Here is a 27,789-nt window from a genome sequence, read left to right as displayed (position 1 = left end):
GTCCGGTGGGCGACGTGCCGCGATCCGAGTTACGTGGCCGTTCGCACGCCGGCGCGTGCGAATTCGCAACAATATTATATATATATATATATATATATATATATATATATATACATACATATATATACATACATATATATACATACATATATATACATATATATACATACATATATATACATACATATATATACATACATATATATATATATATATATATATATATATATATATATATATATATATATATATATATATATATATATATATATATATATATATATATATATATATATATATATATATATATATATATATATATATATACACATATATATATATATATATATATATATATATATATATATATACACATATATATATATATATATATATATATATATATATATATATATATATATATATATATATATATATATATATATATATATATATATATATATATATATATATATATATATATATATATATATATATATATATATATATATATATATATATATATATATATATATATATATATATATATATATATATATATATATATATATATATATATATATACACATATATATATATACATATATATATATATATATATATATATATATATATATATATATATATATACACATATATATATATATATATATATATATATATATATATATATACACATATATATATATATATATATATATATATATATATATATATATATATATATATATATATATATATATATATATATATATATATATATATATATATATATATATATATATATATACACATATATATATATATATATATATATATATATATATATATACACATATATATATATATATATATATATATATATATATATATACATATATATATATATATATATATACATATATATATATATACATATATATATATATACACATATACACAGAGCCGCAAACGACTGTTGCAAAAGACAGCCTCCAATGACCGTTGAAAGGAGCCACGAGCAAACGCTCCAGGGTTCTGTCTTTTATAAGGCGGGACTGGAAGCTTGGAGAATGTGCGCGTCATTGGGCGGGGCCTGCGTGCAGATTGTCGTTCCTCCTCCCTAGCCCCGCCCATTCGAGTTTCTGCAGCGAGTCCTCTCAGTCGGGACTTCTGGCTCTCGTAAGAGTCGGACCACGCTTGCCACCGCTTAAGGCGAGCGAGCTTTTGGCTCGTGTGAGGCTCGCAAAAACGATTATGGGGAAACGAACGGAGCCGATTCCTCTCAGGCAATGCTGATCAAACATCGCCCGGGCACGTGATAACCATCACAAAGGATTACAATGGGGTTGAGGGTTGCGGGATGAGGAACCTCCGTTAGAGCGGGGGAGTTTGAGGTTATGTAACTGGACTTAATGTCTTGATTGCCTTCCTCGTGTGAAGGAAGAGATCGTGTCAAACTACAGTCTGTATGAAATAAAAGTGTGTGTACTTACGTGTGGTGTGAGAAAAGAGAAAGGGAGAGGGAATGAACGATAAAGAAGTACACGCCCGCATCAAATGGCTGCGAACACCTTGCCGACAACCTTCCATGTGCAAAAGAAAAGTAAGGATTGAATCCTAATCTACCCATTCCAACGCAGTTTGGATCCCACTGACCCATCTTAAGATTCTAAATATGAATTACTGAAATAACTACGCTGAAGCACCTACGTGTCATGAGTGCACATTTACAATAGCGGTTTCTCAAAACCCCAACAATATATATATATATATATATATATATATATATATATATATATATATATATATATATATACATATATATATACACACACACAAGCACAGATATGTTTTGTACTGGCAAGAGCTTACAAAAGTTATTTCATTTGTCGTTATAACCTGAACTTATAAACAATTTACTGATTTCCCAACTTCCCGGATCATCAGCTGGACACCGTTTATCATCGAGGTTTCAATCCTTTCAGCCCAGACCCTCTCCAAACAGCGGGTCCACAACCCCAGTCGCAGGTCCACATCAGTAGATTACTCAATATCAATGGACCCACAACCTCAAAGTTGTGTCCAGACAGTCAGTCAACACAGGAATGTAATATCCTTATTCAAACTTATTTAATTATTACTTTTATTTAAAGTATTACATTTTAATAACTTCAATCATACACCATTTTATATGATAATATATTTAGTGAGAAACACTTTACCTTGTAGACACAACATGTGAAAGATTACATGCACATGCATGCTTTCAGCACATGTGAAGGATTACATTACATTACAGGGATTACATCATTTCTTCCTTGTCACACACCCAACCTGTCCATCAAGTTTCATCCGAATCCGTCCACAACTTTTTGAGATATCATGCTATATATCATTTTTGTCCCTATCTCTCAATGATGAAGAATCACTTAAAAAAACTCTAGTAGTCGGATCCGGATCCGGATCTTCACCAAAATCTAGCCATTTCGTCCTTGTCGTACACCAAACCCATCAACAAAATTTCATCCGGATTTGTCCACAACTTCTTGAGATATCCTGTACACAGACAAACAAACAGACAGAAAGGGGTGAAAACATCACCTTCGGTGGCGGAGGTAACAATAAGCCGTTTTTGACAATCCTCACATGTGCTACATCCTTTTATGGCCTACAAGCTATCATGAGATAAGAATGAAATAAAAACGACATGACCAAGAACTACGAGATATCTGTGGTCACAAAGCAATCGCCCAGAGTAAGCATCCTCCGGCACCCGCGATCCCATGATCGCCATATTGTATTCGGATCCCCAAATGACCTTGACCTTCAACATTTAGAAATAGAGTGTAACAATGAAAATGTGTGCCGATCCAAAATCTATCCATACAACTCAACATCATGAAAATCGGAGGAAAATTTCTCAACTTATGATCAAAAGATGTTTTTAGTTAATTAGGTCACAATCCGAAAAAAAGTAGGTCAAGGAAACTAATGAAATACAAATATTGGGTGCACAACTTCAGTGCAGGTACGCTATCAGGATGCAAGAACATATTGTACGGCCAAGTGGTCTTTAATATTCCACATTGGCAAAATTGAGTGATGACAAAAGAAAATGCATTATGTTTTTTCAGACTGCCATTTGACCTTGACCTTTAACCCAAAGGGGTATGATGTAAATTGTGTAAATGCACCTTACTCTGGGCTATCTCGAGGGTAGCTTCATTCTGATTGGACAAACCTTAGTCGAGTTATGGGGAAACATCTTAAAATGTCTATAATTAAGTCATGACCTTCAAAGTAGGTCAAGGTCAAAAGAAACTGTCAACCCCGCAAAGCTTCTATTCCCATTACTGATGCAAATTTTCATTCCGAAAATCCAACCGGTTCCGAGATGCAGCTCAGAAATTGGAAGTGAAGGAATAATTTTTAAAAACCTAAATAGTTGTTTGGTACACCTTGGGGGTGTGAAACACTGCGAGGGTACCATTAAATTTTTGGGCACAAATTGAAGAAACAAACTCTGCAACAGGTATAAGCTTTCCCCTATCCTATAGACTATAATGGAAAAGGGGAAGCTTAATAACAAGTTCTCAACTATCTTTTCTTGGTCTGTTTCAATCCCAGTGGTTCCTTGATGTGAAATAGAGGTTCAACTTAGCAGTGCAACACCATTTCGGGTCATCTTCCATCCATACCAATGATCTTTTCTATCCTCATTAACCTCCATGACCTCTCTCCCATGTATCTGAAGGTTGCCGTGTCTCCTTCCATCCTTCTGCTCAGTCATCCTCTTGTTGTGTCCACATGCTGTCCCACTGCCCCACAATCAGACTGTCGCCTTCTACTTCCTTCACTGTGCTCTTCCATGAGTCTAGACTTTGTGAACAAAAATAAATCCTTTGTTAACATCTCAAATCAATGTCGACTGATTTGTCTCGCAGACATATCGAAGTGTGCATCATGTATGCAGTTCGGTAAGCACCGCCACAACTGACCTGTACCATCAACAACTCTTCTGCTCTTCCACGAGACTTGATTATTATGATCGAGTGTCTACCCTCTTCAAAGTGTCTTGATGCTGAAGGAGTCGTAAGGCAAGGATTACACCGGGTGGTGTAGCATTACCCTTCCGATGAAGGTAGAGAGGACAGGGATTTTGAATTTAGCTCGGGTGCCAGTACACATTGGCCTCGTCCACGTGAAGGACAACATGGGATCTTTAACGTCGACCAACAGGAAATGCTGTCAGACAAGACCCGTGCTTATTCTCGTATCCAACGGATGGCACACTCATTGATGCAACATCCTATCTGTAAAACAACAGGGTGACAGTTTATAATTGCATCAGGAATAGAACCCAGACTAGACTGCTGAAAGGACATTTCGCAACCTCTAAGCTCTCCTATCAGCCGACTCGCCTCTTTCCTGGAGAGCAAGGTGGGGGCAAAATGTCCCCTCCTTCACCGGTATAACCCTTTCAATCCGAACTTATATCGACAGATAACGCCATCATCCACAGCGTGATGGAGTACTGCTCTCCTCTCTAGGATGGCTCCACTCCCTCAAATCTTGCTGAGCTTAATGCCAAGCAAACCAAGGCCTTCAAGATTATTGTACTCTTCCATAATTAAGCTGGGTCTATGGGCCAATGCTTCACCATCGCAGACAGGTCAGTGTCTCAATAACCACCCCTCCCCATCCCTGACCTAGATTTCTGTAGGGTGCACGCAGTCCACCATCAACCCCCTTCTGGTGAAACTCCCAAACTCCAGACTCACTGCTCACCTCCACTCATTCGTTCCTCTCTTTTCTCGCCTGTGGAACCACCTTCCACATACTCTTCAATCCCATTCTTCCCTCCAGAGCTTCAAGACAGCTGTTCACCATCATCTCAGGTGGTGAGCAACTATCCCCAATCCACAACCAGCATCCCCAATCCACAAACATGATCTTTTCTACTCCCATTAATCCTATCCAAGGCCATCTCTTTCCAATATTCCACTTTTTTTCCTTCTACTTCTATGACTGAGATTTTGCTTCTGTATCCATCTTGTTCACCCCCTGTGTCCTCGCCTTGCCATCATTCTTCGCCACATCCCCTATTTTTCCAACTCTACATCTATATTGTCCCTAAAGCCTGCTGTGGGTAGAACTTTGCAAAATTGGCAGCTTTTTCCAAGTTAAAACACTTACCCAAGTAGTTGTAAGGATAAATGACAATGAACATGTCAGATAAAAATGGAGCATAAATGAAAAATCGAACAAAAATAAATGAAACAAGAAAAAGAGCAATCGGAGATTGCAGACCCACGCAAGGACTTCTTTTGTGTGGTATTTTTGTACTGGTGTTACGTAATTGATGAGATATAATTAGAACTGCCACTTTATAACTGCTGACAGTGATGACCGGGTACCAAGACGTCCCGCTTTGATGGAACTCCACTTTGATTGGACACCTGACCCTGACCCATGACCTTTTTTTAATTTTTATTCAATCAAATTCAGAATGGGATTAAAAAAAATTCAATTTAGGTCAAATGGAAGATCAAATGTGTTCAGTCCTGCATTAGTTATCAGAAGGAATCCGAACAAGCAAAAAGAAAAGATGAAGTGATCAGGAGGAACCTGGATAGGATTCACATTTCAACTGCTTCTCCTTTACCCTCAAACCCATCCAGGCACAGCCAAGTGAACCTTATTCAAAAAATTTTTTTTTTTAAAAACCCAGATCAAAGAATGAAATAATTCTGACTGCCAGATCATGTGTCAGATCAAGTTTAAATTTAAAACACGCATTCTCCGTCACTACTAAATCACAATTGTGGAGTTTCACATCGATTGATTGAGCGGTTCCAGACGAACATTATTTAATATGTTTCTTAAATCCAATATGGCTTCCAAGCCATGTGACATCAATTATTCCTGAACAAACTTGCACAAACATGCCTTGGGGAACATTTGTGTGAAGTTTCCCCTCGATCTGTCCAGCCGTTCTGGAGAATATTTTTTAAATGTTTTAGGGTAAATTCAATATGGCTGCCAAACCATATGACCTATGACATCATATGTGTGACCATTTTGTTCCTCATGGAGAGGCAGTCGGTCATATGTGTAAAGTTTCACCTCGATCTGTTCAGCCATTTCAGAGAAGAGGATTTTTGAAGTTTTTTTTTTTGAAAAAACAATATGGCCACCGAACTACGTGATCGATGACATCAAAAAAATTTTGTGGGCCATTTTATCTTTAGATGACCCTCAAAAGTTTTCATACTGATCGGACGTAGCATTCTACATATGCAATTTTGGCGTCAAAACGAAGGCACCTATGCCATAAAAACCACACTCATTCCACATGAGGACGACTTGCTATGTGCCAAGTTTGAATTTTTTCCTTCGTGTGGATTCAGAGATACAGAGATCCAAAGTTTTCCGTTTTTCCAATATGGCTGCCACACCACGTGACCTATGACGTCATATTACCATTCAAACACTCCACATGAGTAGTCATGAATGGTGAAAATTTTGTCTCAATCCAATAAGCGGTTGCGGAGAAAAATACGAAAGTTCTGTGCGGACAAACAAACAAACAGACAGACCCAAATGCAATACCCTCTCCTTTGGTGAGGGGTAACTAGAAAATGTAAAAGTTTAAACAGTGATTTCCTTTGGGAATGTCAGTCAGGGCACTTGCAGTAGTGAGCTTAAAGACATGCCAATTAGCAAAATGGATGACACCTTGACATACATTGCACCTGGAAAAGGCACCTGAAGGACCAGCTGAAGCAGACTTGGTTAACGAAGGAATTCAGAAGCATTATCACAAAGTGTCTCCCCAGTGAGACCGCCATCAACACCGCGTGCCAAGAACTTGTTACCAATGCGACTTGCAAATGCACATTATCAATGTGACTGCTATTAATGATGTAATTAAACCACACTTCAGATGATGGGCGATTCCACACAATCACATCGACTGCCTTGAAGGGGACTAAAAACGTGAGAAATAATACGGTGTTTAATGCGCGGAAATCTCAGCAAGGATGCCTTGCTGTATTTGTCATTATAGAGCGCTTCTCCAATTATCCTCAAGGATGCCATTTTACTGTCACACTGCACTCAAAACAAACAGGAAATTCAGTCATGGCACATTTGCAGAAGCAAACTTTTGCACAAGAAACGATGTGGGAGTGGGCTTTAATGTCCATGATGCAAGGTTAGTGGCGTCTTGAACAAGGACGATGTGTGCTCCTTGTGGCACCACATCAGACAAACTGAAGGTTGGATCAAATCGAGCTTTGGAGACAAGGCAAGCACATTACCAGCTGCTCCAATCATATAATGCAGGTTGTGCGTACAAAATTCAAAAGACTTCAGTAAACTCACTGCGAGACGTGAAAACATTCAAAATGAACGTTCTCACCTTTGTAAGAGGGACAATTGCTCGAATGTCTCTCAGTGTCACAAGCATCTCTGTGACAACCCTCTTTTCATCCAGTGGAATGTTTTTCCCATTGGAGTCAACCTGCCACAAAATTCTCCGAGTGACGGCAGCGCTGGTCATGTTCTCAATCTCGAACAGCAGATGGGCTATTTCTAATGGACCATCACCTCTGTGGCAACAAAAAAGAAAAGGGTACGTACATTTACCATCCAGTTTATGTGGACAAATTCATTCTGATAACATAGTTCAGATTTCCTGCTATTGGTGAAGGCACATAATGAATTAACAAGAAGTGAAAGCAGGCGCTCACCGCAATATGGAAGAAAAGGAGCAGAAACTGTGTTTTGTGCAATTAAGATTCATTGGCACACTCAATATATTCCCAGCAGTTCTGGTAGTAGCACAGGATCTCTTTCTCTCTTAAATAATTATCTGAAGAAGCTTCCAAAAAAAGCCAAAAAAGTCCTGCCTCAGAAAACCCAGTGATTTGGCAGCCATGTGGCGATGAGGCGCATTCCTGTGTTCTAGGGGAAGCTAAACCAGCCCAAGGCTGTCCTAACATGACATCATTACAGCTGGGAATCCTGCAAATATCGCTGCTTATATGAAATTGTCGCAATGGGATTTTATTAATCAGGTAAGCCTGGTGTTGGTATGAAGGTGAAGGTGGCCGGCTTAAGATGTTCGGGACTTGAGTTTGAGGTCCTGTCTTTTCCGTTGAAATAACACCAGGTGGGATGACTCAGCTTGCGATCCTTCCGAGGTCAGCAAAATGAGTACCAGCTTATTGGCAAAAGGGGCACTGCATGTGATCAGTTATAATTTACGACATGTAATCAGTAATAATTTACTACATGTGATCACTTAGAATTTCCTACATGTGATCAGTTACAATTTCCTACATGTGATCAGTTATAATTTACTACATGTGATCAGTAATAATTTACTGCATGTAATCTGTTACAATGACATGTGATAAGTTATAATTTACTACATGTGATCAGTAATAATTTCCTACATGTGATCAGTAATAATTTCCTACATGTGATCAGTTATAATTTACATGTGATCAGTAATAATTTCCTGCATGTAATCTGTTACAATTAAAGGCATGTGATAAGTTATAATTTACTACATGTGATCAGTAATAATTTACTACATGTGATCAGTTATAATTTACTACATGTGATCAGTTACAATTTCCTACATGTGATCAGTAATAATTTAGTACATGTGATCAGTTATAATTTACTACATGTGATCAGTTACAATTTCCTACATGTGATCAGTAATAATTTACGACATGTAATCAGTCACAATTTCCGACATGTGATGTTATAATTTACTACAAGTGATCACTTATAATTTACATGTTATCAGTAATAATTTACTACATGTGATCAGTAATAATTTACTACATGTGATCAGTTATAATTTCCTACATGTGATCAGTTATAATTTCCTACATGTGATCAGTTATAATTGAAGATGGTGCTATATGAATATGATTGTGGATGAGGGACGAGTTCACTCGTCATCCAGGGACGGAGACGACAGAATGGAAAGCAGAATGGGAGAAAGGTGTTTGGAAGCAAGTATGGGGAAGGTTGAACATTTTAAAACAGCTGTTGAAAAAGGTTGAAATTGATGGAGTGAGTGCGGAGGAAGAAGAGGATCGAGTCGAGGAATGAAAATTGGCGACTGAATAAATCAAGAATGAGTTGAATTAATGATGATGAATGACATTTAATTACCATGATTTGAGGTCATTTTGAGGAGGAAGAAAGGAAAGAGGTAAAGGTTTTGAGGCAGGGTAAAAAGGAAGAGGTTTAATGATGGCAAAGTTTAGCAAGAGGTAGGTAAGGGGCAGGGCCTGTTGAACACGTGGTCAACACAAAGCAAGACAGACAAACAAACAATCCATGAGGTGAAGAAAGTCTTTTTTGTCGTTTTTTAAGTTGTATTAAACAAAAGGTACAAGGAAAAGATTAAATTGAGCATGGTGAGTATTGGGGTCAGAGGGGATTTTGGCACCCTGAGTGGGTATGGTAATAGTTGGGGGGGAAAAAAAAAAATATATATATATATATATATATATATATATATATATATATATATATATATATATATATATATATATATCGGGTAGGTCAAAGCTATCCGAGTGAGATTAATTTATATGATCTGTTGCAAAGGTCCTTCTTCAGAAGCCATTTTGTTTGTGCTCATGGTCAACAGTACATTATGTCATCAGATGTGACTCAATCCCAAAGCAGATATTTCAACACATCCAAATCCATCGTTAGGCTGGCACAACACACCCGTGCACATTAATCACATCTCGCAGGGATGTGTAGTCCCAGCACCTCAATTCAAAGGAAATAAAAAAGGCAAGTAAGACAATTTGTTTTACATATGCATACTCAAAGCAGAATGGTATTCGATACAACTTGTGTGAATGAGATGCTTGATTGGTATGTTTGTGGAGAGCTCATTAAAGATTATGCTTCTGCCACCCTTCATTTGAACCAATTTGTAAGGGAACTCTCGCAATGCGTCGGGGAAGCTCTCCAAGGACTCCGCAGCTGTCGTGACATAAGGCTGCCGCACACATGGCAAGACATGATGTCTAAATCCCTAATCTCAAACTTGAATGCATCACAGGTGATGCCATGGGAACAGGTAACGAGTCCTATGACACAGTGGTACTGGCTGACTGGCAACCAATGGCAAGAAGCCTTTCTCGGTATAAGGTGCAGGCAACAATCATTGTCATCATCATGTTGAAATTTTGGAAAATTCAAATTGAAAGCACACATTAAAATAATTAAATGATGGGTAAACTTTATGACAGAGGTTCTGCAGTTACTGCATATGTGGTTTAAAAAAAATAAAAATTCGACCACAAGTACAGAAGTAAGTTCCTACTTCACCTTCGGTGGCAGAGGTAATTATGGAGTAAGTATTGCAAGTGTGAGATGTCCAATGAAAGAAAGGTGGTGGAACCACAACAATTATTTCCATTTGATAAGGAGTTGTGCTGCTGCGTGCTTTATGCGTAAAAATGTTTGCTCAGCATACTGCATCGAGCTCATTTAAGATTTCATTATTATTTGGCTCGTGAAGCAAGGAATTGAAACATGGCCGTGCATGCACCATATGTACAGACAAAGATAATCAGGTTAACTAATGTTTAACACAGACCTGCACTCTGGTCTGTTTCCACTAATGTGCTGTGTCAACTGGAAAGCACACCCTTGGAAGGATAGCTCACCTGCTAATTCAATTTAATTGAAGAATCAATGACAGCTTGACATGATAACAATGTACCGTGCATTACTTTTGCTTTTCAAAAGATATACTAATGCTGTGGGATCCCCAGATGGATCATGAGCTGAACAATCGACATTTCAATCCATTTAGTTCATAACCTATAAAGATGACACACACACACACACACACACACACACACACACACACACACACACACACACACACACACACACACACACACACACACACACACACACACACCTCATGAAAGAACTGAACTTTACCTCCCTCCATTCTATTTTCTGCATGTACATCCCTGTCAAAGTGGTAACAAGAATACCAAAAGGGGCACTCGGTACAGTGCATACCTCTGCTCTGTAATGCCTGATCCACAAGAACATATCAGGCCCAATACATTTTTGAGATATCGTGCTATATATCGTTTTTGAGTCCTATCTCTCAATGGTGAAGAATCACTAAACATATTCTAGTTGTCGGATCCGGATGCGGATCATGTAACATGTAACACACCGCACCTGTCCACAAAATTTCATCCGGATCCGTCCACAACTTTTTGAGATATCCTGTACACAGAAAAACAAACAAACAAGCCGGTCGGCGGCGATGGGTCGCCAAGCATGGAAACTAGAAGATAAAGAGCAAAATGGATGTCATATAGTGGATAGGGAATCACCTTAAGATTATGCATATCAAATCTCATCCAGTTCCATCTCCTGATAACCACTCGGTATCCATTTGAATGAAAAGTACCGAAAATGCAGTTTGAAATCGGAAATCCCCAAAGTTCGAGGGGGTGCTGTGGGTGAGCAAAGATCTAAATCGAAAATCCGGCTTGATCGTTTGTGCACAATGTATTCCAGACGATTAGTGTGAATTTTCATGACCATCCGACCATAACCCTAGGAGAAGAAGCATTTGGCACGAAGGCACCTCCAGCTCTCGCATATTATCGATTTTTGAACTAATTGACCTTTGACCCCTGACCTAAGCAAAATCGGTCAATATGTCCTGAGGCAAAGTTGTAGTACTCATTGAGTACCATGAATCTGCAAAGTTTCATTCGTATCGATGCACTCACCTGGTCACAAGGGGGCCTTCAATTTTCACCAATTTTCACGCATACCCTAATTGTAGGGGGCGCTGTGGGTAAAGTATTCCATATATCACAACAATATCCCCCTTCCGCCACGTGGCAGGGGATAAAAACCGGAATATATTTGATAGAGCATCACCTGTAGATCATTCGTGCCAAATTTCATAACACTACGTGGGATAATGGCTTTCGGAATTGATTTCGCGTGAACGGTACCGATTTTGAAGGTTTTTCGGTTGTTGCTAGGGAACCAATGCGTCCCTAGCAACCATCACAATTTCCAAAGCACTAGGTCATAAGATGTGGTTTATTTTACCTACCACCCGAGTTAGGTCAAAATCTGCCCACTTTTACTACCAATTATGCTGATGACAAACGAACAAACATCCAAACAAACATCCAAACAAACAGACAGAATTACTGACAATAAGGGTCACCTATTTCAGCGACCCAACTAACAGAAAGGGGTGAAAACGTAACCTACTTCACCTTCGGTGGCAGAGGTAATTATGGAGTAAGTATTGCAAGTGTGGGATATCCAATGAAAGAAAGGTTCTGTCAGACAGATGAGATCTTGGGATAATGCAATCAATTAGAGGTTGGACAGATCCATGAGGTTGGACTATAGCTCCCTGATGTTAGTGAACCAGACAGACAGGGTACATGGTCTGGAGGGAGGGTGGAGGAGTGGGCAAAGTGGGATAGGGGTACAAGAGGGGAGGGGTGGGAGGATTGGCGGGTTGAGAGCAGAAGAGGCAGGAGCATGTCAGAGGGGAATGAGGGGGAAAGTTGGAGCCATATACCTGCATCGGTTCACTACAAATTGGTTTGTGTTTTTGAAAACTGACATCAGCAACATGTTCACACACATCACAGCTGGGATGAAAAGCTGGGTCATTGGATGATCCGATGAAAGCTGTACTGTACCTGAATGCTCGGGATGAAGAAGGCTTGGAAGTCACATTGAGAGGTGGATGACAGTGCAGAAGAGCAAAGAGAGAATGAATGAATATTTTTTTTCAAAAATGTTTGATGAATGGGATTCGGTGTGATGTTGCAGGGATGGCAATGGAGAGAGAAAGACGAGTACTGGAGAAAGTGAAAGACAAAAAGATAGCAACAAGAGGTGATGGGGTGAAGAAAGTTGAGCATGTATGAGTATAGTGCAAGGAGTGAAGGGGTACTATTTATTTTCAATTTATGGGAGAAGATGGGTTTGGAAAGAGAGATCAGTACAGAGCAAAGATGTGGATAGAGAAGAGCGAGAGAGCAGAGGAAAGCAGACGGGAAGTTCAGGCAAACTGCGTGCCCCCTACTTTACTGCCCGGACAAGTACCAGTACACCAAATATACGAAGACGTTTGGCACTAACAAGTAAAGAATTGGACACTTTTTAGAAGAGTGATGCTCATGGAAGAGCAGGGTTAAATTGGTAGTGGAGTAGTAGGGTAACAAGTGAGCACAAAAAGCAAGGGAATAAACAAACAGAAAAGGAAGTGAAGGAGAGAGAAAGAGGGAGAGACGGACAAATTGACTGCCTCACATCAGCCTGGAAATCAGGAAACATCACTTCCATGTACAAGGCCACCTTAATCCCAGGATTTCTAACTTCCTATCCTCACACAGTTAACGTAGTGCTGTTAATCGAGCCCTCTGCTACGCTTTCCCAATGGAGGCTGGATTTCCCAAAGACAGTGGGGTTTGGCCCAATCCTGTTTCTAATCTATACAAATAACATCTCCAATGCACTGGAAAACCCTCTCTTCCTTTTTTTTCAGATTATGATCCATATCGTATTGCACAACTGTACTGGAAGAGGTTCAGTGTCTTGTACTTCTAGGCCTCACAATCAGCCATGACCTCTCCTGAGCGAATCACATTGCAAAGCTGGCTTTCAAAGCCAGCCACAGACTGTGCATCCTCCGTCAATCCAAGTTTTCCTTGGAAAATCAAAGCTAGACACAGTCTGCAAGACCTTTATCCATCGTTCAAATGACTACTGCACTCCCTTATGGGTGGGAACCACAGCATCACACCGATCTCCTGGATCCTGTGGAATCTGAAGCTCAACATTTTTGGAATCTCTTGTGATGAGGCCAATGCACAAAGTATGTTGTTTTCGCATCTGAGGCAGTTTGGTGATTGCTGTTTGCTTGTTTTTTTTCTACCTCTTTTCCAAAAATTGCTCCCTCTGCTTTCTCAGTCTTCCAACCTTCCCAGCAACCTCAGGATACCTGTTCTTCCAGTAATAAATCCCCTTTTGGTTAAACTTCCATAATCCAGGCTGAGTGGACACCTCAACACTTTTGTTCCTCACTTCTCCCATATATGGAAACACCCTCCAGAGGCTGTTCGTTCTCACACTCCCCTCAAGAGCTTCAAGAAAGTAGTGCACCATCATGTCACGTCATCTCCCATCCTGCTCTTTATTATCAGCCTTAGCCCTTCCTAACCCAACCCTCATACTTGCTCTTTTCAGTGTTTCCTCCCTTTCAAAGGGCGGAGGAGCACCTTGTGAGCCAACGGCCATCCATATCTAGTGCCCAACTGTATCTGTGTATGCCCTCCTAGAGTTGGGTATCTATTCTAGGAGGTGCATGACAGTATTTGTACTCCGGCCACCGTAAAACACTTCACTCTGCAAAACATTTTTTTAAAAGTGGATCCTAATGCTGAACCAGTGGCACATCACACACCGGTACCAGTCCCACTACACTGGCGGGATGCGATCAAAGCTGGGCTAGACCACGATGTACAGTTGGGTGTACTTGAGCCAGTCCCCATTGGTGAACCCGTCACCTGGTGCCATAGAATGGTTGTCTGTCCAAAGAAGAATGGCCAGCCACGCCACACTGTTGATTTCCAGGCCCTCAACACCCATGCCACACGGGAAACACATCACACGCCATCACCCTTTCATCAGGCTAGATCGATTCCGAACGGTAAGAAGAAAACGGTCTTTGATGCATGGAACGGATACCATAGCATGCCGATCTGCAGAGAAGAGCGACACCTGACCACCTTCATCACACCCTGGGGTAGATACCGCTACAAAACAGCCCCTCGAGGGTATATTGCGTCTGGCGATGGATATACAAGGCGTTATGATGAGATCGTGTCTGACATCCCCAATAAAACCAAATGCGTTGATGACGTCTTGCTATAGTCTGACTTGCTGGCAGACAGTTTCTTTCAGTCTGTTCAGTGGCTTGACACCTGTGGACAGAATGGAATCACCCTGAACCCTGACAAGTTTGTGTTTGGTGAAGATATAGTGGAATTTGCTGGGTTCGAAATAACTCCCAATAGTGTCCGTCCTTGCAGGAAATACCTCCACGCAATCCTTGATTTCCCAACACCCAAGGACATCACAGATGTACGTTCTTGGTTTGGACTTGTCAATCAAGTGTCATACGCTTTCAGTATGGCTGAGAAGATGTTGCCGTTCCGGCAACTACTTAAACCCAGTACACCGTTTAAGTGAGATGAGCACCTCCAGGATGCATTTGAAGAGTCGAAAGCTGTCATCGCCAGTGAGATCGAGAAGGGTGTTCGGATATTCGACCCCAGCAAGCCCACATGCCTCGCTACAGACTGGTCCAAGACTGGCATTGGCTTCTGGCTACTGCAGAAACACTGTACCTGCACCAACATAAAGCCCTTCTGTTGTCACACAGGATGGAAAATCACGCTCGTGGGCAGCAGATTCACCCACCCTGCTGAATCACGTTACGAACCAGTTGAGGGTGAGGCCCTTGCAGTTGCTGACTCCCAAGCTAAGGCTAGATACTTTGTTCTGGGATGTGAAGACCTCATACTCGCTGTTGACCACAAACCTCTGCTCAAAATCTTTCATGATCGAAGTCCAGAGGATATCTTGAACGCTCGCCTTAGGAACTTAAAGGAGAAGACCCTGTGATACAGGTTCCGGATGGTCCATGTGCCGGGGATTAGACATTGCACCACAAACTGCATCTCATGCCACCCGACGGGAGAGCCTGTGAAACTGACCCTCACTGATGATATGGCGGCCATTGATTGCATGCCCATCATCCTGACGCATTCCAAAAACCACCTGGGTGGCTTACGTATATCAGCACCAGAAACCCCCAACGGGTGTGTTCCCACGTCTGCTATTTCCTCCCTCGCATCACTCAGCCTCAAATCTGTAACATGGGAGAGGGTTCGAACTGCAACAGCCAGTGACAATAACATGCAGAGCCTTGTTGACCTTATCGAGTCAGGTATCCCTGAATTCCGTCATGAGCTCCCTGGATCCCTACGCGAGTACTTCCAGTTTCGAGATAGTCTACATACAGTTGATGGTGCCATACTCTACAAGGATCGTGTCCTTATACCACCGTCTCTCAGGGCCGGGGTGTTAGCCGCTCTGCACGCTGCCCATCAAGGGGTCACCTCTATGACTGCGAGAGCAGAGTCCTCCATCTTTTGGCCTGGCATCGCCCCTGCCATTGCGGCCCTTCGTGCTGGGTGCGACCAATTTAATCGGATTGCGCCCTCCAATCCAAGTGCACCACCCACTCCCCCGACACCTCCAGATTATCAAATTCCAATATATGTGTGCCGACTCCTTGCACTACAAAGGATGCAACTACTTGGTGGTGTCAGGTCAGGTATGGGAGCATGTGCCAGAACAGCGCGTCACTACGTCCACTTTCCGTCGGTACTCCAGGGGCCTCCGTCTGGCCATCCCCCAGGCAGATGCCAGGCCCATCCCCATCTCCTTGAGATGATGGTCAACCTGCTGCAACCATGAGGCACGTGGTCGGCCCACTGGCCTCCTCCACTCATGAGACTCCGTCGCTAAGAGAATCTGGTGAGCAGGATCAGCGTCAGGAAAATGAGCCACATGTCCATACAGCCGCAACTGATGCGCACGGACGATGCAGGTAACAAATCTCATCCGAGTCTCTCTCAGCAACCGCTCGTGGGACACAAAATCCGACCAGCGATAGCCAAGGATTCTCCGAAGAGACCTCGTACCAAAGGAATTAAGTCTCCGTCTCAGATCCTTGGTCAGAGTCCAAGTCTCGCATCCATAGAGCAAGACTGGAAGTACCAAGGACCTGAAGACTCGGACTTTCATCCTCCCGCACAGGTACCGGCAGTGCCACAGCCCATGATTCAGTGAATCCATGACTCCCAGGCCCGACCCAGACGTCTATTGACCTCTGACTCACAGCCAGCAGAGACATGAATATCACTGCCAAGGTAAGTGAATCTCTTCACGACCTCAAGATCCTCACCACAAACAGACACAGACAGGACAGCAGCATCCAAGATGTCACCGAAAGCCTGGATCTTAGTTTTGACCCAAGAAACCCGTAATCCCAGCGGCTCCGACTCCTCATTCAGCACCTCGAGGGCCCCCAAAAGGATATCTAAAGTCTCCGCAAAGATGACTGCATCATCTGCAAAATCAAGGTCCGAGATCTTGACATTCCCAAATGATGCACCGCAGCTTGATCTCTCCGACATCCTCCATAAAATCCAGTCCATACAAGTGCTGAAAAGTGTGGGGGCCAGTACACACCCCTGACGAACTCCAGTAACAACTGGAAATAAGTCAGAGATGGTACCACCACACTTCACAGCACTCTCAGAACCAGAGAAGAGTTCAGACATCAGATCGATCAGTTTTGGTGGCACCCCACGAAGACCAAGAACCCTCCAGAGGACATCCCAATTCACTGAATCGAACGCTTTACAGAGATCAACATAGGCTGCAAGCAGCCCCTGCCGAAACTCTCATCTACGTTCGGTGAGGACACGAAGAGCAAGGATACGGTCAATCATTGACCTCTTTGGTGTAAAGCCTGACTGCTCTGGACGCTGGTGCTCAAGCAGATGGTGGCGAACCCTATCAATAATTATCAGAGCAAAGACCTTGCCCGGCACTGAGAGCAGCGTCACCCCTCGGTAGTTGTTGCAGTCTTGGCGATCACCCTTCCCTTTCCAGAGAGGAACAACAAGGCCGCTCTTCCAGTCAGTTGGGATGATGCCTGTGTTCCAGGCAGAGCACAAAACTGCATGCAACGACATAAGTGCAGCATTTCCACCAGCCTTGAGAATTTCAGCATGGATGCCACAGATCCCTGGAGCTTCGCCCCGTTTCAACTGGTTCACCGCAGCCCGTGTTTCCACAAGCGAAGGTGGACCACAGTTGATTTGAAGGTCAGCAACAGGGATTGTAACACCCTTGACGTCCAACTCGACAGATGGGGGATCAGCCTGGTACAACCACTCAAAGTAACCGGCCCAGCGGGCCTTCACTTCAGACTCCTCTGTCAAAAGCCTACCACTCTCTGCTCGAACTGCAGTGCTCCGAGGGATGGGCTTGGATGAACGCAATTCGTGAATTCCCCTGTAAGTGAGACGAGAATCACCTGTCCACAGGTGATGCTCTACCCCCTCACAGATTCCTCGCACATAGGCCAACTTGTCCACCCTCAGTGCACGTACAGTTTTACACCTCAGCTCCCTGAACAGCTCAGCTCTGCCATTCAGCCTGGCCCTGCAACTCTGGTCAATGGTATCCAGTGTCCCTTGAGAGACAAAATTCTTCTTTGCCCTGCGGTGAGTTCCAAGACATCCACCGGCAACATCAAGGACGGTGGTCTTGAAGGCACTCCACAACTCTTCAGGACCCCCCAAAGCACCCAGACCCCCAAGTGTCCACTCAGCCTATTCGCAAACTCCTCAGCTACTCTCTCATCCCTGAGCTTGCCAACATCCAGCCTATGCTGGGATGGTACCATTCTCCAGGATTTAAGGTGCAGCTTTGGAGTTGCTACAAAAAGCCTGTGGTCAGTATTGAGGAACTGAGCACTCCGGTAGACCCTGCAGTTCTGGATCATCCTCCAACGACCGTCAATGAGGACATGGTCAATCTCCTTTGCCACACCGCCAGCGTTGGAATACCAAGTCCAGCGATGAGCTTGTGGGCGCTGAAACCATGAACCAGCCACCCTAAGTCCATGACTTCTTGCAAAGTCAAGGAACTTAGTGCTATTCTGGTTCATGACGCAACTGCCGTGCTGAAGTTGGTGTCAAGATTGTGAAGCGTCTTATCATGGAAAACACTAGTGCTAATGGAGGACTTGATACCAATGCATTCCAATGTGTTCCAATGTGCCATGCTCCAGCATAGAAATACCCCAGACAGAGACACGAAATTCTCTCCAGCGATGTGCATTTTTGGCCGTCCAATTCGAGACCATCCCCATACCCTCTGGCAGATACAAACCTCATAACGCTTGGCATGAGACTCTGGCGGCTCGGGAGGAAGCACTCCGCAACCGCCACACGAGAGACGCTGAGCGCTGGTCTGAACATACCAAGAGACTCATGCCCCTTGTTGTCGGCGACTGTGTTCGCCTCCAGAATCAGACCGGGCCACACCCCCTCAAATGGAACAAAACCGGCATCATCATCGAGGTTCGCCAGTTTGACCAATATGTGGTGAAAGTTGACGGTCCAGGAAGGGTTACTCTGCGCAATAGGAAATTCCTGCAGAAGTACATTCCTGCGCTAACACCGCTACCAAGATTGACAATCGATGGTGATATTGGAGTGCAGAGACCGATGGTTTGGTGGAACATAATGCACACCACAACCCCGACCAGTCACAAGGAGGCTTATGGCCCATCCATTACTAGCCCAATGCCACCGCAACATCCCACCGTCAACTCTGACGCCACTCCACAGCAGCCACCTGCTACGTTTCCTGTTGAATCACCCAGGGTTAACCAAAGCCCTCCTGGCCGCCGTCGGCTCTTTGATGATGCTGCAATCCCATCTATGGCTAAGTCGTCGCAGGTAACTGGCATATCAGCGCAGCGCCCCCAATATCACCTCCTCAGGTCAGCGGTCCCAAACCCAATAGGGTTGCCAAACACCCTGCGCTTCGCCAACCAGCTGCTGCACCCAGACGGTCCGACTGAAGCACGAGCAAGCCTGCCTGGCACTCTGACTATGACATATGATTCTGGCATTGACCATTACTGACATTGCGTTTGGTTTCTGGTTCCCCATGCCCATGACATCATTCCCCATGCCAAAAACCGGAAGCAAAAAAAAATCCGGAAGCAAAAAAAAATCCGGAAGCAAAAAAAAATCCGGAAGCAAAAAAAAAACCGGAAGCAAAAAAAAACCGGAAGCAAAAGGGTCATAGCCAACGACACGGATTCCAAATTGCCAGGGTATTGTGTTGTTGTCGTTTCCTATTCTCTCATGTGCACGCGTTAAGTATGAAGCTCACTACGTTCGCCATTAAAGTTTAATGCGCAATAAAAGGAGAAATTCCTTTACATTTCATCTAAAGAGTACACGTCTTTTAAGGTCCTTTATATATAACAAAAGTAACATTTTGGGTAATGACAGATGTCACACATGCATTAATCATTAGAACCAAAAAATAACAAATAACAGCTCAGGACTTAAAAAAAAAAAAAAAACTTACAAACAATTGCGCCATTCCTGTGCACCGCTTTAATAAACCACACAAATTACATACTTATTGCAAATTTATATTATATATGTGAACATTTTTTTATATATTGAAAAAATAAGGACATAAATGTGATCTTACATGTGAGTTCGAATAAAGATGTTAAGAGTTCAACATAAAGGTGGCAAAAACTGCAGTAAACTCTGCACAGATAAATCTTACTCCGGTTTTCCTGATTCGATTTTGAAAAATATGTTTTTAAAATATAAACTAATATTGCAATAAACATTTTTCAGAATACGTTTTTAAAATATAAACTAATATTGGGATAAACATTTTTTGGAATACGTTTTTAAAATATATACTAATATTGGAACAAACATTTTTCGGAATATGTTTTTAAAATATAAACTAATATTGGAACAAACATTTTTCGGTTACTTTTTGTCAGGGAAATAGATTCCGACCTTATTTAGATGATTCCGTAGCTTATTTTAGCCTGAAATCGTGTTTGGAACCGAGCTTTCTTGTCTGCTCCTTATTTTCACTCGAATTCACTCTTTTTTTTGCCAGATTTGCCATTTCACCAGTTTCTGTAATTACAGAAATCCCCAGCACACCAAGGTATGATTTGTTAAAAAAAAAAAATAATAATAATAATAACAAAATAAAAAACCCTATTCTTATTTTGGTTTTATTCCATCAGGTTTTGTCAGATTTGACATTCTGACTACTTTTTATACTCGCATCAATTCCCTTCACACTGTGATGTGATTTTTTTCTCAAAAAAAAAAACTGCTTATTTTTTATTGATTTTCAAAACGTGTAAATCAACACCTAACTGAGTGATATGAATGTTCAAATAATTAATCATCTCATTTCGTGTTTACAAGTGCAATGATGGAAAGTATGTTAATATGTTTATTAAACACTTTTCTTTCAACATAGTTTACTTTAAGAAAGATCGCTTAAAGCAGTGTATAAATGGATGACTCATTCCCAGCTTCTTTTTATAATGTAAAATTTCATTCTTCTCACTCTATGGTAAATGTACCTTATTTTTGTGGAGCACTTAAAACGAAAGTGTCGTCAATGTTTAAAGTTAAGCCATTTAGTCTTTAGGTTCAAAGCGATTCAGCAAATCATTAAAAGTGCTCTTTGAAAGAACAGAGTGTGTTTTGGATTGTGCACTATTACAAGAAGGTACAATGTTCATGTTTAATATCTCCAAGAATCTGGAACATCATTTGGAGTTATTTGCATTTTCCACTGTGCAGGATTGTTTAATTCTGTGTGTTAATCCTTTACAATCACCTTCAAGGTTGCACAATACGAGCATTTTCGCAGGAAAAGAATTAGGCCTGTTTACTGTCCATGTGGGTTCTTCCTGCTGTCCACTAAACGTTTTACTGCACACATTTTATTTCTGATGCCCCAAAAAGTGTTACTGTTCACTAAATTTTGCCAGTCTTGAGCCGGACTCAAGCCAAAATCGGGCTGAATCCGAGTTCTGGGCATTCATTGGTATCAAACAACTTGATTCAAATTGGATGTTAAATTTTGAAACCAAATCGGAACATGAATCAGAAAACGAACTTGAAGTTTAACCGAACTTTGTCACTGAATTTGTCCTGACTGCACATGTTCAGAGAGGAGTGTGATACTTTTTTACTTGGCGAAAAAAAAAGTTTGTTGGTTTGTCTGTCTGTCTGTCTATTTGTCTGTTTGCCACACAATTTTTGGCCACAGTTTTCGAGCAATCATTCTGAATTTTTTTGTGTATGCAAGCGACTGGCCAAGGGCAGCAATGCTTAATTTTGGTGACTATCCGGATCTGGATCTGAGAATTCTTTCAAGTGAATCTTCACCATTGAGAGATATGGCCAAAAGTTATATCCAGCATATCTCAAAACATTATGGAAGGATTCCACTGAAACTTCATGGACAGGTTGGGTGTGTGACAAGGCCAAATTGATTTGATTTTAGTGAAGATCCGATTTCGGATCCAGATACAATAATTTAAAAATTTAAGTGATTCTTCACCATTGAGAGATTAGGCTAAAACGATATACATCATGATATTTCAAAAAGTTGTGGACAAGTTATGACAAAGGTAGGTGGATGATTTGGGAATGTGGATAAGAACAAGCCAATTCGATTTTTGTTCAGGTCCAGATTCAGATCCGACCTACCAGTGGGATACAAAATTTAAACTTCAGCCTGGCGGAGGAATGCACTCTACTAAGTGTCATTGTTGTTCCAACTGTGGCCCCAATTTCAGTTCATTGCCTTTTTACCCTGTGTCTCCTCGCTTGAGGACAGACATTGGATCTTCTAAAGAAAGATTTTTTGTAGAAATCTTCAATGTCATACAAAGACCATTGTTCCTGGCTTCTTCATGCTGACACTGTATTGCAGAGACGTTTATTGAGTTTTATTCCTATTCATAAATATTGTGAAAAAAAATCTTGATGTCATAATTATCATGAAAACATTATATGCACCAATCACGAAAATGTCTGCTCAATCTGACAAGTAGTTGCAGAGAAAAACATGAAAGTTCTGTGCGGACAAACAGACAGACAAACAAATGGACCCAAATGCAATACCCTCTCCTCTGGCGAGGGTAATAAGCAGCACCACTGGTTAAGTTATGAGTTAAAAAGCATCCATGAAGCTAAGTGGTGTAGGTCGAGTTGGCAATTTCAGGACCAAGAGGGGGGAAGCTATTGATTTAGGCCACATTGCCATGTTTCTGGAGGGGTGGCTGCTAACAAAATGGCTCTGCATTGGCTCGTTATCCTGATAACTGGTAACTACATCTACATTCGTGGATTTTGCCGTCGTCCTACTATTCGGACGAAATTTGGTGTTTGTTTGTTTGTCGGATGTCCGATGTTGGTGAGCACTAACATCACACTCCAAAGGGTGAAATTAAATGAGGTGCAAACAATTGTCACAAGTGGGTTTGATTCAAATTATTTCATCTCAACAAAGTAAATTTGAAGGAAAAATTAAAAATCTAAATAATAATTATAGATTAAACAATTTAAAAAACTAATCAATTGATATCCAGGTTACTGCAAAGACAACAGTACGCAGAAAACAATAACCAACAAGAACAAGAGGAACATCAGAAGATTCATTTTGTGTGGAGCTTCCTTTTCATAGGCAGCATTTTCATGCCCAATCCAAGTTACAATGAAGGCATCAAGAGTGAAACACATTGTGCGAACTGTCACCTGTGCAGGTTCAGCGGGTTTGATTCAAAGTAGCCCCATAATCTTGGTCTTCATACTGTTTCAAATAACTGTACATCTTGAAATTTTGGTTCACCAGGTTTTGGGCTGGCAGTGATCTGCAGCGGTCATACAGTCTAATCCAGTGTCTAATTATGCCTGAGGAATGTGAAACCTTTCCCTCCCCTTCTATTTGCTTGTATTCCTTCGCATCTTCCCATTTGTCTTCACATCTCGATTACCTTGGATTACCTTTCGTTTACATCTGCAATTGGCCTCAATGCTTTATTTCCAATTTCCCTATCATCGAAAACGATATATCACTCTGTGTAACGTGTGGCCTTTTTCACCAATGCCTGATTTTTTTAATTCACATTGGCAGTCAATTTCACACCTAAACCATAATGAGCCCTGGTCATTGAATGCAACACATTTGCTTGGTCGCTAACTATGGCTCACGTGGTATCCTTTGATGGAGTAGACCTGAGAGCTGGTAAAAAGCCCAATTTCTAAATCATGCATGAGAGCCTGCAGTGCCACTTAAACCTCTGATGATTTCCTGCTACCCAGGGATATGACATGCACATGTTATGTATAAACCTCAACAATGAAACGTTTGCATGATGAAAACCATTCTACAAATTTTCTTTGGCTTGCATGAATAGATTATATAAGGTTTATTATTTTGGAACAAGAGCCTGGTGTTGGCTTAGCGGTTAGGGTGGTGGCTTGGGATCCTAGGATCGTGGCTTAGGATCCTAGGATCGTGGCTTGGGATCCTAGGGTCGTGGCTTGGGATCCTAGGGTCCTGACTTTGAGCCCCGTTGGCCAGGGAGTTAACACCAGGGGGTTGATTCAGCCTGTCATCATTCCGAGGACAGCAAAATGAGCACCAGTATACTGGTAATAGGGGCACTGCATCAGCCGCAGAGCTGTGCCCCTATCCAATGATACAACCAGCAGCCAAAAAGGCAGCACATGATGGGAACTTTGGAATGAAATGCATTATTCCCAACAGCACATTTTGGGGCACAATGATCCAGCAAATTCCAAATTTTGTGGGAGATTGGAATCAGCAATTCAATTTGGTTTAAGAAAGAAAAAGAAACACCCGATGTTGGTGGGTATGAGGTGCCCCGATGATGGTGGGCATGAGGTGCTCCGATGTTGGTGGACATTACTTGCCTGATGTTGGTGGGCATTGCGTGCCTGTTGGTGGGCATGAGGTGCCCCGATGTAGGTGGGCATTACGTGCCCGATGTTGGTGGGCATGAGGTGCCCGATGTTGTTGAGCACTGAAATCTCACTCCAAAAGGTGAAATAAATTATTTCATCTCAACAAAGTAAAATTGAAGGAAAAATTAAAAATTTAAATAATCATAACTTCAACAATTTTGAAAACCAATCAATTATGATATCCAGGTTATTACAAAGATAACGGCACGTAGAAAACAATTTAACCAACAAGAGGAATAACAGAGGAAGATTCATTTTGTGTGGAGCTTCCTTTTCATAGGTAGCATTTTAGTGCCCATTCCAAGTTACAATGAAGGCATTAAGAGTGAACCACATTGTGTGAACTGTCACCTGTGCACCACACGTAGACCAGACCTGCTGGGACAGCGTATTACCATCACGAGTCTGTCCGCTCATTGTTTTGTTTTAACCAACAATTTGGAAAGGACATGCATGGTAGGTCTCCTGAGTCCAGCTCAGTTTTAATAAGCATCTAATTACAAGAATTAATAATGCTACCTTCAGCTGGATATTTATCCACACAGCGTTATGAAATCAATTGTTTGCCACTGAAGGCAAACCATTGAAACAATACATTTGCTTTATGTGTCCAAATACATTCTTCTATTTCAAGCAAGTGGAGCACGGAGATTAGTATAAAATGCTGATAAAGAATGTTCCGTTTATCACATCGATCCTTTTCGAATTACATCCGAGGGATTGTTGTGGATAAGGAAGAGATGTGATGTCTCTCTGAAGCTCTGTAATTTATTTCAGTTTGCAAAGTAGATGTACATTTTTAACCATTAATTTAATTTATCATCAGGGTGTGAGTGCTGAAATGCTTGCTACTCGTGATCCCGAATACACGAAGAGATTTCTCACGAGTGCTCTCCATGTCCTGATTTCATTCATTTCAAACACACTTGCCTGATTTTAATTTTCAATTGTTCTGCGATGATTTGTGACCCGACACAACGAAATGAGTGCGACTTGTGTTTCTTCTTCGGTCCAGGGAAAAATGTGACATGTGGTCAAAAGTAGCCAGTTTCGGGTTTTTGTATTTTTCAATAATTAAACTCATCGACATCCTGTCTGTGCAAGTATTGCAATACATTTTCATTAACATTGCTTTGTAGATTGCTTTGCAGGAGGTAATTGCAAAAGTTTGTGCTGAACAGCGATCTAGCAAATGATCACGCTACACTAGGATTTAGGGACACGCTACATCCATGTATCCGTGTCTCTGGAAATCTGATATCATCTGGAATCCTGTGAAGGCAGTAATAATAGGCAATGATCGAGTGGTTAGCTCAATAAGAGTAGGGGAATGGTTGACAGTTAGTTGACAGACATTGTGTTAGCTTAATGGTTGACAAACCTCAAAATGTTGGGAAGCGATGATGTCAGTGTTCTTGAATCATGATTTCTCATTTGCCCTCTGTGGACATGTTGTGTGGAACATCATTATGCCATCCGTAGCTAACACGGCTGTGTGTGGGTTCATAAGTGTTTTTATGAAACAGATAAAAACTTGTAAAACTCTGGCTGTGATGGCTGGAACGGAAAAGCGCTGTGTTCTTCAACAGATATGAGGACAACTTCTGCAATGGCCAACAAGGCCAGCAGAAGCTGTGACCACAACTCCAGAGGAAGAATGGCATGTGCTGATCACAGATTCATTTGTTGAAACATCACAATGAAAATAGAAAGTAGAAGAAAAAAGCAATCAGTGATGGCAGACCCTCGCCAGGACTTGTTTTGTGTGGTTTATTTTGTGTGGTGTTTGTGTACTGGTGTGTTACATAATTGATAAGAGACATAATTACAACTGTCACTTGATAACTGCTGGCAGTGATGACCGGGTACCAAGACGTTTCGCTTTGATTGGCCAACTGACCTTGACCCTGAACCATCACATTTATTATTATTCAATTGAATTCAGAATGGGATTAAAATAAATTAAATTCAAATAAAATGGAAGACCAAATTGGTACAAGTCCTGCATTGGAGTCATCAGAAGGAATCAAAACAAGCAAAAGGCAAAGACGAAGTTTTTTTTTTTTTTTTTTTGTATACCTTGGTCGAGGCTCGTATGAGAGCTAACACACAACTCACAGCAAGGAGGCAGGCAGAAGTTATCAGGAGGAATCTGGATAGGATTCACATTTTAGGTGCTACTCCTCTTTGCTCCAGCCCATCCAGGTACAGCCAAGTGAGCCTTATTCAAAAAATAAATTAATTAATCGAAAAGAACCCATATCAAAATATTAAATAACTCTGGCTGCCAGACCATGTGTTCGATCATGTTGAAATTTAAAATATATATATATATATATATATATATATATATATATATATATATATATATATATATATATATATATCTTCCGCATCACATCGAGCTCATAATTGTGGAATTTCCCATCGATTGCTTCTGAAGTTCCAGAGAAAGCATTATTTTACATTTTTCTTCAACCCAAAATGGCTGCCAAACTATGTGACCTATCAATTACTCCTGAACAAACTTGTACACCAAAGGCTTGGGGAACATTTACGTGAAGTTTCCGCTCAATTTGTCCAGCTGTTCTAGAGAAGAAGATTTTTACAGGTTTGAGGGTAAATCCAATATGGCTGACAAACCTTGTGACCTATGACGTCATATGTGTGAACCTTTTGTTCCTCATGGATGTGTGGTCATATGTGTAAAGTTTTGCCTCGATCTGTTTCACCACTTTAGAGAAGCAGATTTTTGAAGGTTATTTTTTATTTTTTACAATGTGGCTGCCATATCACGTGACTGATGACATCATCAATTTTGTTTTTTTCTGTGGACCGTTTTATCCCAAGATGACCCTTAAAAACTTTTCATACTGATCAGATGTAGCGCTCTACAAATGCAATTATGACATCACGAAGGCACATGTGATGTCATTTAAAAAAAAAATAATCACACATTCCCATTGAGGAGTACTTGCCGGGTGCCAAGTTTCATTTTTTTTTCCTTGGT

The 27,789-nt window shown here is 41.4% G+C and overlaps 1 protein-coding gene across 1 annotated transcript in view; it reads right to left on the bottom strand.

The window, feature by feature from the left end:
* Positions 1-27,789, bottom strand: part of LOC147011262 (transmembrane protein 132E-like) — a 647,886-nt gene that overhangs the window by 328,257 nt on the left and 291,840 nt on the right. The window contains exon 4 of the mRNA XM_085858763.1: positions 7,427-7,616. Coding sequence (XP_085714889.1) covers positions 7,427-7,616 — 190 coding nt within the window. The remainder of the gene's footprint in view (positions 1-7,426; positions 7,617-27,789) is intronic.

This window comes from Eptatretus burgeri, chromosome 16, assembly GCF_056783735.1.
Source record: "Eptatretus burgeri isolate ZD-2024b chromosome 16, Ebu_testis_v1, whole genome shotgun sequence".
Taxonomy (NCBI): Eukaryota; Metazoa; Chordata; class Myxini; order Myxiniformes; family Myxinidae; genus Eptatretus; species Eptatretus burgeri.
Note: the sequence above shows the minus strand (reverse complement) of the source record. Positions and strands in the feature narration are given on the sequence as shown.